The sequence below is a fragment of the Anoplopoma fimbria genome, chromosome 6 (genome assembly GCF_027596085.1).
Source record: "Anoplopoma fimbria isolate UVic2021 breed Golden Eagle Sablefish chromosome 6, Afim_UVic_2022, whole genome shotgun sequence".
Taxonomy (NCBI): domain Eukaryota; kingdom Metazoa; phylum Chordata; class Actinopteri; order Perciformes; family Anoplopomatidae; genus Anoplopoma; species Anoplopoma fimbria.
This window is the reverse complement of record NC_072454.1, coordinates 17,229,653-17,243,922: the sequence shown is the minus strand read 5'-3', so window position 1 is coordinate 17,243,922 and position 14,270 is coordinate 17,229,653. Positions and strand designations below refer to the sequence as shown.

General features: G+C 42.7%; 1 protein-coding gene across 1 annotated transcript in view; it reads left to right on the top strand.

Annotated features, from left to right (window-relative positions):
• Nucleotides 1–511: 511 nt before the first annotated feature.
• Nucleotides 512–14,270, top strand: part of tacc2 (transforming, acidic coiled-coil containing protein 2) — a 50,972-nt gene continuing 37,213 nt past the window's right edge. The window contains exons 1-2 of the mRNA XM_054600766.1: nucleotides 512–622; nucleotides 8,438–8,673. Of these exons, the coding sequence (XP_054456741.1) occupies nucleotides 512–622; nucleotides 8,438–8,673 (347 nt within the window). The remainder of the gene's footprint in view (nucleotides 623–8,437; nucleotides 8,674–14,270) is intronic.

The window sequence follows — 14,270 nt, the reverse complement described above, 5'->3', positions numbered from 1 at the left end:
CAAAACACAAAATAATCCCTCCTGCTCTGTTTTGTCTGAATTAACGTCACTATAATCTGATTCAGATGGATGAACACACTATCATCGTGCGTTCTCATGATGATATTACACCATCATCCTTGGCATCTCCTGGGTCTTTTAAAGGGCCATACACCCTTTATGCTGCCTCCCCATCTCTTCCTCCCTGCCTCTCTGAGCATTTTTTCCCTCCAAAGCTGTGCTTCAGTCACACCCGTGCAGTGATGTGAGGCTAAGCTGCATATGAGGCTGGGAAGAGAAGCTCCCTCTTTTCACTATCTTCTGCTTAGGTTGGACTCCTTATGTAATGTAGATTTTATATAACAATGGCTTGAAAATATATGTCACAGGGGCACCACGGGCTATGCAGTGCCGAGCATTTATTAGTCACTGAGGCACACACTCATACAGACACGGAGGCGTGCACATGCTCACTCTGCAGCTCCAGCAGAGATCTGCCTTCGCTGGCAATGCTTAGACTTGACCGATAACGATGCAGTTCTGCAGAAAGGTGCTCTGCAAGCCATGTAGTGCCAGAGTCACTTCACCAGAGGAGGACATGGAATACAAGATGGGGAGCTGCATCGGAATCTCACGAAGACAGGTAAACTGGAGGAGAGGGAGGATGCTGAGCAGAGGCTGTATGCCGTGTAGCAACAGTGCATGTCTGAATGCGCAGGAGACGGAGTAGCTTTTACTGGCCAACAGCTGAGGCTTTACTCAGGCGGAGGCAGAGAGTAGGAAGGTGTATTCAAGTGTTGGAGGAGGGGCGACATCAGCAAGGAAAAGGAGCTGTGGAGACGGAGAGGAAGGGAGGAGCTGAGTTTATAAGTGAGAGGGTGATGTTGATGGTAGTGGAGGAAGATGGGAGGCAGGTTGACAAGAGAATGGATGCTGCGCATTTGTTGGATTTATTTAGACAAAAGACTGAATGACAGTTGAGATAGGAGAAACTTGAAACGGTTCAAGTGTGCTTGAAGTAAGCTTCTTAGAAACAGAGCTGATCAAATTGTTATTTATAGGGATGATATAATGCCTGCTGTTTCCCAGAATTGCCACTCAGATGAAGATGGCCTGTGATGATGGCAGATAAAACAGGATCCTAAATATATTCCAGACCCTCTGGTGTCCAAATATGTAAAGTTGACTCCTGTTTGCATGGTTACTTTGTTATCCTTGCCTTTGGTGATTTTGTTAGAACAGGTTCAGTGTTTTAACTCTTGTCCGTCCATGTCAGTCACTACTAAATGGACAGATGACAGGCGCTGAAGGAGCATCAGCCCATCCTTCTGTCCATAGTGTGCCTGTTTGTTCAGTGTTTCCTTAGAACTAATGTCCCCTCCAGCTGACTGCCAAGACCTCCTGAGGCTGTCAGAGCAGGTGATCCCCCCCCCCCACTACCACCCTAAGCAGACATGGCTTCCCTAGCTCCAGTTCGGTCTCCTCCCCTCAGTCCTGTCCCCTCTCCTGTCCCTGTCCTGTGTCCACCCTTCGTCCTCTCCTCCCACTCAGCCTGCAATACCAAAATAGCAACAGCGGGACTGGGTCTCCTCGGTGTAGAGAACAGAAACAAACATTGGCCTTGAGTTCAACAGTAAACACAGAGTGGACTTGGGTTTTTTCAAAAGCTTGACACGGTTTGTGGAAGAGTCTCTAGTTTGCAGTGGTGAGTAGTGGATTAGTTGAAGCAATGGTACAGGTTTGTTGTACTCAACAATATATGGGGTTTGGATTGTAAAGGCTTTTATTGAAATGTGTGTCCTTGTTTTGCTTTGATTTTCATCTGGTTTGATTATTTACATTATTTCAATGTATTCACTATAGCTGCCTTGGTCAGGTTGAAGAACTTGGTTTAAACCACAACTTTATCTACCGTACAGTATGCTCACCTGCTTTCCTCGGTCTCTTACCTTTCCGAATTATACAATGTGTATTAACTGAGAAATACTGTCTGTTTTTTTAAGAAATGCAACATTGCAGGTTGTGTTCCTGCTGGTTTTCTTGGGCCAGCGGAGGGGTCAGTTACAGGTCAGAAAACAGTTACCTCATACTGTAGGTGTCTAAGCGAAGACATAGAGTGCTCATCCGAACCCAAGAGCTTAAATGAAGGCTCATGTTAAGTGACTGACAGGCCAAGATGAGGTGAGAAGAGAGACCTGGCAAAAGTCAAATCATATGATTCTCCCCAGTGCCCTCTATGCTGCCAAAAAACCCTTAACACTACCGCCAGCTAAAGCGCACACACTTCCGCAGCTTGAAGGCTGAAATTACACCCCATTCACACAAATAGCAAGCAGGGAGAAGAGTTGCCACACCAGAGAATAGGCGACAATTAAGATGTAAGGGGAAATCCAGATATAAAATTTCCCCATGGGATAATCATAGGAAAGGAATTAATTATTTGTATATTTTTAGACTGCCTTAGTAATATTTGTTTGGAAATGAAGTGTGCATGACAAATTGTGCACAAGACTGGAATAAAGTCTCACGGCAGTGGACAGGACAGATCTCTATTTATAAAGTCTTGCATATTCAGGTCAGTGCTTCCTGACTATACACAGAGCTACCGTACAGTCCCTGGAGTCATATATGAGGAATGCACAAACAACATTTCTGTTGGCCCGAGTGTGTTTACTGCTTAGCTGCAATTCATACAACAAAGAAGAGACCAAGAAAGACAATAGTCAGAGAATATTCGATAGGGTTATGAAAGCGATTCTTCCTGTATTTGATATAAAATCAGTCCATGCTTAAAAGCTGTTGTCCTTTTATTCCAATAATCCAAATATCTTGACAATGTCTTTCTTAAATAAACTGTTTATGTGTTGATGATAAATTGGCTTAGAAATGCTCCTGAATGATTACAATAGCCTTGAGTTCGTTAACAGACTAAACACTGCTGGAAGCCAAGAGACGCCACAATCTGTTATTTACCAGATGAGGATTACCTTACTGAGCCTCAGTCACTGTGTCAGTGTGCGACAGTTACTCAGTCGCATCACACGCACACGCACAAGCACAAAATGACAGACTGCATGTGAAGGTGTTTATATTCTGGGAGGCAATGCCATTTGTTTGAGGTAATCCAGACCAGAGGGGGCCTGCTGGTCACAATACATTTAACGCTAAAGTAATCTCTAAAATCAATTTTTATAATTACAAGATGCTGTGAGGATGCTGTTTCTGTTTATAAGCCCACATCAGCAGAGGTAAAGCATGTACTTTGGTCTGGGAGGGGGGCCTTACCTAATCTCTAGAACAAGACACACAATCAACCATTCTTTCTCCCTGCTGGTTCAACCTCATACCAGAGAACCTCTAATCCTGTGCAGCATGAGTCCCTGACTACTGAGGGACCACAGATCCCCTTCAATTCAGTCTGTGTCTCTCCGGGAATAGTCGTACTCTGACGGTCCTTCTGTGCCGCTGTCTTTCAGCCAGCTGATGTGACAGGCTGTTGGTTGAGGCAGTTGTGGCCCTGCAGCTGGCTGAGCCATGGGGAACGAGAGCAGCACCACTGAAACGTTGGTAAGGCCGAGCTCGCTGGCTTTGGATGTCTGGGACTGCTACTTGCTGCCCCCGTGCTACTATACATGCCTCTGACTCTTTAATGCACAGAGGACTAACAATACTAACACTGGCTCACATGATTACTAACTGTTGGCTTCAGTAAAACACATGGGATGTACTGGGAGCTGTTTACATTCCCATGCTTAATTGAGGCTTGTCTAATAAGCATTTAGATAACATGCCTTGCTCTGTTTTGTGGTTAACTGTAGTAAAGCAGAGGTAAAGATAAATATGAGATGTTTATGCCATCTGTGTTTACTGCTACTCACTCGGATACTTCCAAGCTTGCTTTCTTGCAACTAATGAAATTCATTTTCCGTATGATGGTTGAAAGGCCATTAAAATGTGCCTACATTGTGCATGTAGAGCTATTGCTGGATTAGCTTGTTCTAAGAATCAAGTTCAGCTGTTTTTTTTATATACTTTGTAATTTAAAAAAACAGCTAGACAGTTATTTCCACATGTGACAGGACTTCAGTGGTGGAATTCAGGATTATCTTAATAGGATTAACATAAACATTTGTCTCATGAGCTACAGACTCTACAGACCATGTGTTGGACCTCATTAGATGTGAATGCAGAGTTAAGCTTAACATTGCTACTTTTGCCTTAAAAACAATAGTGATCTGTATTCAGTGATTACTGCTATATACTGTAATGTAGGTTTCCCTTTTAAACATCTCCAGTTGAACTCTTTCACTCCCTATTACAGCCAGAAGAGGGCGCTCCAGAAAATGTTCTTCTGTTTCCGTCACAGGAAAATCAAAATGACTCTCTACAGGTATAATATTTGTGTGTGTGTGTGTGTGTGTGTGTGTGTGTGTGTGTGTGTGTGTGTGTGTGTGTGTGTGTGTGTGTGTGTGTGAGAGCGAGTGTGAGGGAGGGAGAGAGAGAGTCTCAGAAAAAATGAGTGGGTGATATATCTTAATGCATCTATTCACAATAAACATAAAATCTTAGAAATGATGGCTCTCAGTAGTGCCCCTAATTTTAGGGGCACTACTGAGAGCCATAAGAAAATCATAATATTTACCCACTTTTCCTCAAAATCCAAAAGTGTCATTTATCTTATCTCATAAAGGGCACGGACACAAATGTGCCTGTTGATTACCACTTGGGTCATGAAAAGCAAAGCAATCAATACAAAAGTACTTACTGTTAAAGTGGCATTTTGGGAAAAATCCAACTCAATTCAGACTCTTTGTACCTTTCACATTTACGCCAGTATCCCTTCAGGCGACACATTTGTTTGGTGATGGTGTGCTGCAATAGGCTAATTATAGTCTATTTTTTATTCATTTCATGACTGCAAATCTCTTTACTACCCCTTGTCTTGTTTTGTGATCTGGTGGTTTGTTTTGTAGATTTGTTTTTAAAGAAAAAAAGGTCCCCAAAAATACACAGAATATAATAGTTTTGTCAGCTTAATACCAAGTGAAAAGCCACAGGAAACACTTACAGCTGAAAACACTCAGTGTGCTGACAGATGTTTATGTTTTTTTGTTTATTACCCGAGGGCCATTCAAGAGGAACACATGGTGTTTACATAGGGGGGGGCTAATTGAGTGTCAAGGTGAAGGTGCTGTCATGTCCATGTGCACTAATGATGTCATTCCTCACCACACTCAGAGATCAAAGATGATGGAGTGGCAGCTTTTGTATTGCAGTAGGATCATAGAGCAGGATGTTGTGTGTGTGTGTGTGTGTGTGTGTGTGTGTGTGTGTGTGTGTGTGTGTGTGTGTGTGTGTGTGTGTGTGTGTCTGTGTGTATGTAACCAAGGCTTCTTGGAGTGTAACCCGATCCGCTCTCAGAGGGGTCATTGCAGGCCCGACCCCTGGCCTAATTCCCAGCATTCACCTGCAGAGGCACTGTCAGTCAGTCAATGCAACCAGGAGACACAGCAGCGAGAAAAGAGGGAGGAGGAGGAGGAGGAGGCCGGATCAGAGGTGGATAGGGAGGGACGGAAGAAAGAAAAGAGGGAAGGGGGAGACCGAGGAGGAGGGAATATAGAAGGAGAGCTGAGTAGAAAGAAGTTTACAGTAGAGGAGGGGAGGAGAATGCTCGGCACTTCCCTGTGGCCAACCCAGTCAATTCAGTAGCAGCAAAGCTGTGTTTGTATCGAGGAGGCTCCTGGAAAGAGAACAGGGGATCGGCAGCAGAAGAGGACAGGACAGGACTGTAGAAAGGTGGAGGAGGAGGAAGAGGAGGAGGAGGAGGAAGTTAGCTGAGTCAGTGCAAGAGAGGAGGAGAGTGAGCGTCAGCAGCATGTGTTTGTGTCCTCCCCTTCAAAACACGGAGCCCTGCAGAGGAGCTGCACCGCACTGCACTATAGAGTCACCTTCAGCACAGAGGAGCTCACCGCCGGGTAAGTGCAACCCAGGGATGACACCTGACAGAGAGGGTGGAGGTGTTGAATCTATGCAATGTATCTGTTAGAGCCTCAGCGAGGAGGTGAGGGCCTGGTTTCTGCTTTAGCACCGCCCTCTCTCCCTGTTGACAACAGTCATGTGCAAAGCATTAAAGTTGTGTTGGCACATGGGCACTGACAGATTGAGTTAACTGTAAGTAGAACTTAATGACTGTTTGACAAGTAGCTGTTTCCAAGCAACCTCAGTTGGCTTTCTGTTTTGTTCCTGCTGGTTAATTAATAACAGTCAGGGCTTTCTGTGTAAGGGTTAAGGCTAACTAATACAAGGGTTGTGCTTTTCCACCTCTATGATCTTACACTTCTTCATGCAATGGCCAATCATATGGTGAATGGGTGTTTGTGAGTCGCTGTGAACTTGAACATGCTATGCCACCTGGTGCTGTTCCTTGTTATTCTGTTTTAGCTGTTCTGAGTAGATATGTTTCCATTATGACATTATCTTTTCTTGATGGCAAGGTGTGAAAAAGTTCAGGCTGGAAACAGGAAACCAAAGACATGTCAACATACAGCCATCCACTGATAAAATCTACATGTTCATGCCTGTAAGCATGGCTGTTAAGATGTGGAAAAATTGTTTTTTAGGATCCTGTTCTGTAATAGTAATACAGAAAATGACAGCAGCTTGGAGATCACAGGCATTCAGAGTGACACGTAGCTGCAGCAGCGCTTTTTTTGGCTTCAGTTTCTTTCATTCTGTTGCTCTTTAATGTTTTATTTTCTCTTGTGTTTTTTCAACCAAAAGGTTGCAAGCAGGAGTAGTCTAAATTAGTATGTTTAAAAATAACCTAATATGGCTTGAGTTTGTCATACACAGTGAAGAGAGCGGCTGCATATTTGGCCAACATTCTTTAAAATGAGTTTTAAAGGCCTAGTACAGTCAAGATTTTAACAGTTTTAATCTTGTTTGTGTGAGCAACATTCATATACGTAATCCTCCATCTGTGCTGAGTGTGTCACACAAAGGAGACTCTTTGTAGTGGTTAAAACAGGTGAGAGCCTCCCCAATACACACACAGCTTTACTTGTTAACCCGTCTCGAGAATCCTCATCCAGTAAGGACACCACTGAGGGGAGAGTTGGCATTTTGTATTATGTCTTAAAGGAGGAGTTTAACATTTGAGTGTTTTTTATTCAGTCAATGTAATGTAACTTTACCTTGACATTTTTTTTTTAACTACATTAATGGAATAACAACGTAAATGAGTGAGAGGGCAGGTGTACAACAGGTAAAAACTAAATGTACATATACTTGTCTCCAAAAAGATTTAATCATTGTTTCCACATGTCGGTCATGATAGTCCCCTTTGCCTGTGTGCAGCCGTGCTGTCTACTACTGGTTCATAAATAATGAATGAATGGATCTTCAGTAGAACACATTACCCCAGTAATGTGTTATCCTTCGGTACTCACAGTATAAATCAACATCGTAATTTGCTAAAAGCAGACCCTCTCTGTAATAAACCTCTCACATGTTCGAGACGCGCTGAGTGTTAAACGGCTGCAATACATCTACACATGTTTATGTGTGTCTGCGCAACTTCACATTTGTTTGCACCTGAACACCTCAGTTTATATCTGACTTGGTGAAATAATGGAAACTTTTCCCAGCTGTAAACCGAGGCGGCCTATGTGGGAAATATTCCACATTTGAGTGTTGTGTATTGTGTGTTGTGAGGGCAATGTTGATGCAACATGATGCCACAGCCGAATGTTGTAGTGTGAGCCTGTGGTTTGATTCTATCCGTCAAGCAGCGTGACAGACGGAAAGGAAAAACAGCAAAGGCCAAGTGCTCCATGTTTTGGCTACACACAAGATTTGAAGCCAGATTTTAAGTCAAATATTAAAGGAAGTATTTTCCTCTACATCTTAATGATTCACCTGTGATAAAGGAAATAATTAAAGACAATACATTCTCTAGACAATGATTTAACTGCATGATTATACATTTTAACACAGTCCAGAAGGACTGGTTTGTCTTTAATGATTATTCTTACTTGCTGGGTAAAATGTTTCATTGAATCTGACTTCCTTGTATGGTGGAAAGCACCAGACTCTAATGAAATATAAAGTAAAGAATTTCCTTTTTTCTGTAAGAATAGTACTTATGTGATGCTCAAGAGTGCAGTGTAAATAAAACTTCAGAGAGCCTGGCATAAATTCTAGGTTATTATGCTGAAGATAATCCTTAAATCACAGTAATAGTATAATAAAAGCAAGTTGAGAAACAAAGAGAGAAGCTCCAGTCAATATGATCTTTGTATAACTACACAACAAGTTTGGCTTTGAACATTGAATCTGTAGGTGTTCCCATGTTTGCCTGCAACATGCTCACACTTGTTTAACTTCACACTCTATCATGCATAGTGCAACGGAGACTAAAGCATGTAGCCCACTGAATTTATGTTTTGCTGTCCTGCAGGCCGAAGCTCCCTCTAAGAGTTTGACCCAGAGGAACGACAGAGCGCTTCTGACCGTAACCTCGACCAGCCAGCAGAGTCTGCTGTCCGAACCAGTGCTCCCAGACGTCCCAGTTATCACCGGAGTGGAGGAGAGCAGAGGTGAATCTGGAGACCAGGACGAGCTTGAGTTTCCACATGACCTCCTGCCCAGTCTAGACTTTAGCAGTGAGCTCAACATATGGGAGTCCTCGTTGGGGTAAGTTGAGTGGTTTCACACACGCACATGCAATTATGTAGGTAATTACTTTTTTCAATTCTTTCACATAATGTCAAGACAAAACTGTGACTTGTTAAAACTAAAAGGAGAAACACAAGTTCTAGCTTGGTTTTTGATGGCTGTTACAGTTTGGAGGAAATATGAATTATGTTATTAACTACAGTTAGCATTCTCTGTTTACTTCAGTAGGTATTCTTGAATTATCTATGTTGGATGCGCAACACCTTGGTCCCACAAAATACCAAATACACACTGTAGTATAAATCATCTTCTTATGATGAGCAATGGGCTCCTACATGAATTTTCTGCTACAGTTGGAACAGTTAAAGTTATTTAATATGAAAGATTTCTATGTTTGAGTTTTTGTCCATGCTTTTCTCACTGCTTTAACGTAGTCGTTTTGTGCACCAATCAAAGTTTAGCAACATTTGTATCACAATGCAAGGGATTTTTCCCCCAGAACGTTATTGTTTTTGTCTATTTAATACAAAATATTTATTGTTTTAGAAAAATCCATCTATTTCCATCTATTTTCCACACCTGTTAAGGGTCATGGGGGCACTGGATCCTATCCCAGCATGCACTGGGTGAGAGGCAACCAATGACCCTTGATAGGGTGCCACTAAATTGCGGGGCTAACACACATGCCGACAATGTGATAAGCTTTAGATTCTACAGGCATTCAAAAGTCTTAACTTTACTTTTGATCAAACTTGCCCACACACTGTAGTAACAGTAGGCAGTTTATCATACTTAGTGTTGATATTTGCAAGGTTATTTTCCAAGGTACAATATATTGACTAAATCCAGACTTCACTGGAAGATGCAGTTTCATGATCAATAATCATATTATTATTGCATTACTGTAGAATAATGAATTGTATACTTATTTTTACTTGATTTATGGCCTTAATGGAACAGATTTGTACAAATTTTTCAGTCAAGGTTAAAGTTAATCAAGTGTCTTTGTACATGTGTGGTGTGGGTTTGTGTTAGCAGAGCTCAGACTAGCTCAGGTGAGAGGAAATGTGAGCAGGTGAACCCCCTGCTGGTGGGCCTGCAGCACCACATGGAAGTCAGTCGACCACTGGTGGTTCTAGATGCAAGGTAACATGTAGTCTCAGCATGATGGGGAGAGCCGGGCGTCTGCTGTGGGAGGGTGGTGAGCAGGGATGATAAAGAGTTAAACCAGGGAGCATGGAGTGAAACAAACCTGTGATGGATATCACCTGTTTGGGTGTTGCCTGTCTAAGCAGACTTTACTTGGGTGAATTATCTGCAGACTGATTCAATGTTCTGTTTCAAGTGTTGCCTTGCATTCTGCTTTTGTCTGAGTGCTGAGGTTAATTGCACTAATTTGTTTGAGGCTTTAATGTGTTCTGACAACCCAACTTCTGGCACTAGTATAATTATTAATGCTTGAGTTGAATGTGTAAAACTACGAGTTTAAGATAAGGTTAACACATTAACGAAGTAAATGCAGACAGATGATCATGAAGTAATGAGGGACTATTTAGTAAGTACACAGTGTGATGTACCACTTTTCTTGGGGGTGCACAAAAAGAGTAAATAATAATTTAAATGATAAGTAATTGATAAGTTGTTACAAATGTGTGCTGCTCAGTGGTTAAATCATTAATCAGGTAATAAGAAAGTGGTTGTTATTCCAATTGATTCCAACTGATAAAGTAGATCCCGGTCTGTTCTATAGTTACTCATCTAGGAACAAATCAGAGTTATTCAGGAGCTACGCATTAACAATTCATTAATTATCAGTAACTATTTCTAACTAGTCATGGTTTTGTGTACCACATTGTAAAGTGTTACCAAAATAAGTACTGCACAAAACATTCACTGGATAGATTCAAATTCTCAAACTGCAGAAAGTACAAACAATGAAGTCAAACACTGCAGAGTTGAAGGACATACGCAGTCTAAAAATGTAATACTGCGAGACACACCTGGGCCATTCCATTTCAGGTAGATACGGCAGGCAACAGCTTGTTGCATAGCAAAACTTTCCGGCTGCTAAACAGTTTAGTCAATTTTGCTGCTCCTCCCTTTTGGTTGGATGTGCCAGGTGAATAAGATGCAGGCTTGAGCAGCAGGTCGGTGAGGTGGGGTGACTTAACATGTTGTCCTGGCTGAGGTTTTGTGTCTACAAGCCTTAATGCTGATGAATTAACCAATAACATGCAGTGATGCTTAGTGACATTGTTTCTCACTTTATTTCTTTAAATTTCTACATGAATAATCACTATAGTGGTTTCTACAATGATTTAAAAATTACATAAGGACTTGGTTTTGTGTGGGGCAGATTCCAAGATACAATCTTATGAATCGAATAGGAGTAGCCGATTTTATCATTAAATAATGATGGTGGATCTATACACTCAGTGAGGCTTAAAGAGTAATCTGGTCCCACAGCATTTGCCTGTGCTACCAGCTAATGGCTTAGCAGTGACTCAGCAGTTACAGCTGACTGGTACAAAGCTAGCCTAATTGTTAAAGGCATTATATTCCAAGCACTCCAACATGATGACGCTAGCTCTGTACCTCAGGGAGTGTTCTGCAGGGCAATGTCACTGCTTTGATATCTTTTGATGTACAGTATATTATGAGGCAGTATTTGTTTTGGTGAATAAGCACGAGCATGTGTAAGGTTGTTTGTCTGGTAACAGGATTCATTACCATCCCTTTTTTCTAAAAGGAATGCTAATTTGGCTGTAATGTAGCATTTAGCATTTACAGTTACAGCACACATTTTTTAGTATTCATTACAGTGGCCAGAATAATGGCATACATAGTGTTCATTATACATAATCACAGTACAAAAGAGCTGTGCCTGGAACAAAGCCATTTCTTCGTGGTTACTAATGTACAGTACATGGATGCACCTCGGTTCTAAGTTTTTGCTACTAGTAGTTGTATTATACTTTCATGCTGGTAGTACTAGGTTTATACATTAAAGGTAAGCCTGCAAAATATAGGCATATACATCCTTGTTAAGCCTTTGGTACAAATAGAAAATCAGTTCATATCCAAAATAAGGAAATTATAATTAACGGCTTGTTGAAAATTGCTATACATAGGAAAATTGCATCGGTGCTACATACAGTAGTGTAACCACCCTCTGTCGCTACTACTCACTCATGTTTTGGTATGAACAGACTTGCATGTACAATAACAAGAATCTGCTCAGAGACAGTTTGTATTATTTGTACATCTCATAAAAAGGCATCCTGAGTACAGTTGTGTGTTGTGTGTGCATATCGTGGAGTGCTGTGTCTGAGCATGGGCTCTGCCAATAGAATCGCTTTGTGGCATTGTGGAATGACCAGCTGTCTGCCAACCAGACTCTTAACTGTGTCACCCTACCCTTGCCTCAGGCCTCATGACAGCAACCCAGTTCTCACAGATGCTCAGCCTTCACCTCGGCCTGCTGCCACACCTTACCCGGGTGTCCGACCCGTGACCCCTCCCCTATCCGTTCTCATAGACCAGGAACTCCAAGAGGCTTACCAGGAATGTGAAGAACAAATGGCTTCACTGGGAATACTTAATCCTACAGGGCCCCCCAACACCAAGTCTGAGACAGTTAATGATGTATGGAAGAAAACTGGAGAAGGGATGGTTAATAAATCCAATGAGTCATCGTTACTGCCTCCAATCGTAGTCCAGCCAGGACATAGCAACGGCGGCCATGGAAACAAGAGTACACATGGAAACAGTGAGGCAGCAGACAGTCAGACGGATGCAGTTGTGTTTAGTTTCAGGAATTACATACTGGGCACTGGGAATAGTGCTACGGCAGCAAAGACAGAGAGTGAAATAAAAGCAAAACAGAGCCTGGATAAATGTCCAGAGATTAAGACGGAAAAAGAAAAAAAGATAGAGGAGCAGAAGGAAACACCCACGCATACACAGTTAGAAACAAACACAGATATATTTAAAGAAACCCAAAAAGATGTTACGTTCTCTGAGCCGGGAGACAATTCTAGAGAGGAATATGTCGATTCTAATGCAGCCATTGAGGAACATGACACTCTAGATTGTAATACGGTGATTAGGGAGAAAGGCACAGAGGCAATAACAGAGATTGTAGATATAAAGAAAGAGAGTTGCAGTGATGAGTCCAGTATTAACGTTTGTATAGTTGAAACAGGAAAGACAGATGATCCAGTTAATGAAACATCAGAGAGCAGTAAAGATGCATTATCAGAGACACAGACAGGTGCAAATAATTACAGTGAGGAGGATCAGGAATCAAACACAGACAAATGGATGAACTCTTCTGACAAACAGGCTGGGCAGGACAAAAAGGCAAAGAAGAAAGAAAAAAAGAAGCAAAAGAAAAAGAAAAAGATAGAAGAGAAGAAGGCAGAGACTGAACTGAAAGCAAAGACAGTAGTACAACCTGAAAATGATTTACAGGCTGTTTCTCTCAAGAATGCAGGGAATCACACAGATTCAACATCAAATGTTGAATCAGTGACACAAGCAGACGCTCAGTCTGTGATTAGCAGGGAGCAGCCTGATAATGGGTTTGACTCAAAGCAACAGCTGAGTCCCGGGGGAAAGCCCAGCCCCAGCCCCCAACTATCATCCTCTCAGAGCAGGCAGGATCATCTTACTGACTCGATCTGTTCACCTGCGTCCGACCAGGCTTTTTCACAGAGGCCTCATCATTCAAACAACCACAACCATACGGACGCCCCATGTGGCATTAATCACAGCTCAGACGAAAGCCCACAGCGGAAGCAACATGTAACCGGAGTTGTCATCGACAACCAAAATACACCCATGACACATGTCCAAACTGCAGTTATCAATCCAGCTGTTTGTCCTGATAAGAGATCAGATTCACAAACACGGGAGGCTAAAGTTACCTCAGAAGCAGCGATACTCGCACATGAGAATCACAGCCCACTCTCCAACACCCTAACTTGTGTGGGAGCGAGCGGCGTGGAGAGTGCCCTTGAAGAGGCTTTAGTGGTGGTTGCTGCGTTGCCACTGGCAACACCCACGATGCCAGAAGTGATAGAAAGCAAGGGAGAGGGAGAAAGCGAGAGGCGCGATTCACTGGAGAGAGTAGCTACTGTAGAAATCACAGGGAGGGAGAAAGCAGTAGGAGAGAAAGATACGGGAGGAATAGAAAAGTGCCTCAGCCCTGGAGACGGAGAGAAAGAGGGATTTCTGGACAGCCTTCCTCCCCGGCTTGCATTAATCTGTTCACAGGACAAATGCTCACTTGCATTCATAGCCAAAGAGGGACAGGCTGCATCTGAGGAAAGCTGCAGCAGCAAAATGCCACACAACTCGGCTGAGACTGAAATGAAGGGACCGAGAGAGACAAACGTTCGGGGTGCAGACACAGAGATCTCACCAGCTGATGAGGGAGACAGAGAAAAGGAGGCTCTCCGGTTAGAAGCCTTTCACAATACCTCTCCCTTTGGGCTACTCATTGGTCCTGATTGTCTGGATCACAGTGCTGTGGGATTGGAGGGAGGAGGAGGAGGAGGAGGAGGAGGAGGAGGAGGAGGAGGAGGGAGATAAAGGAGGGCTAGCCGGAGAGC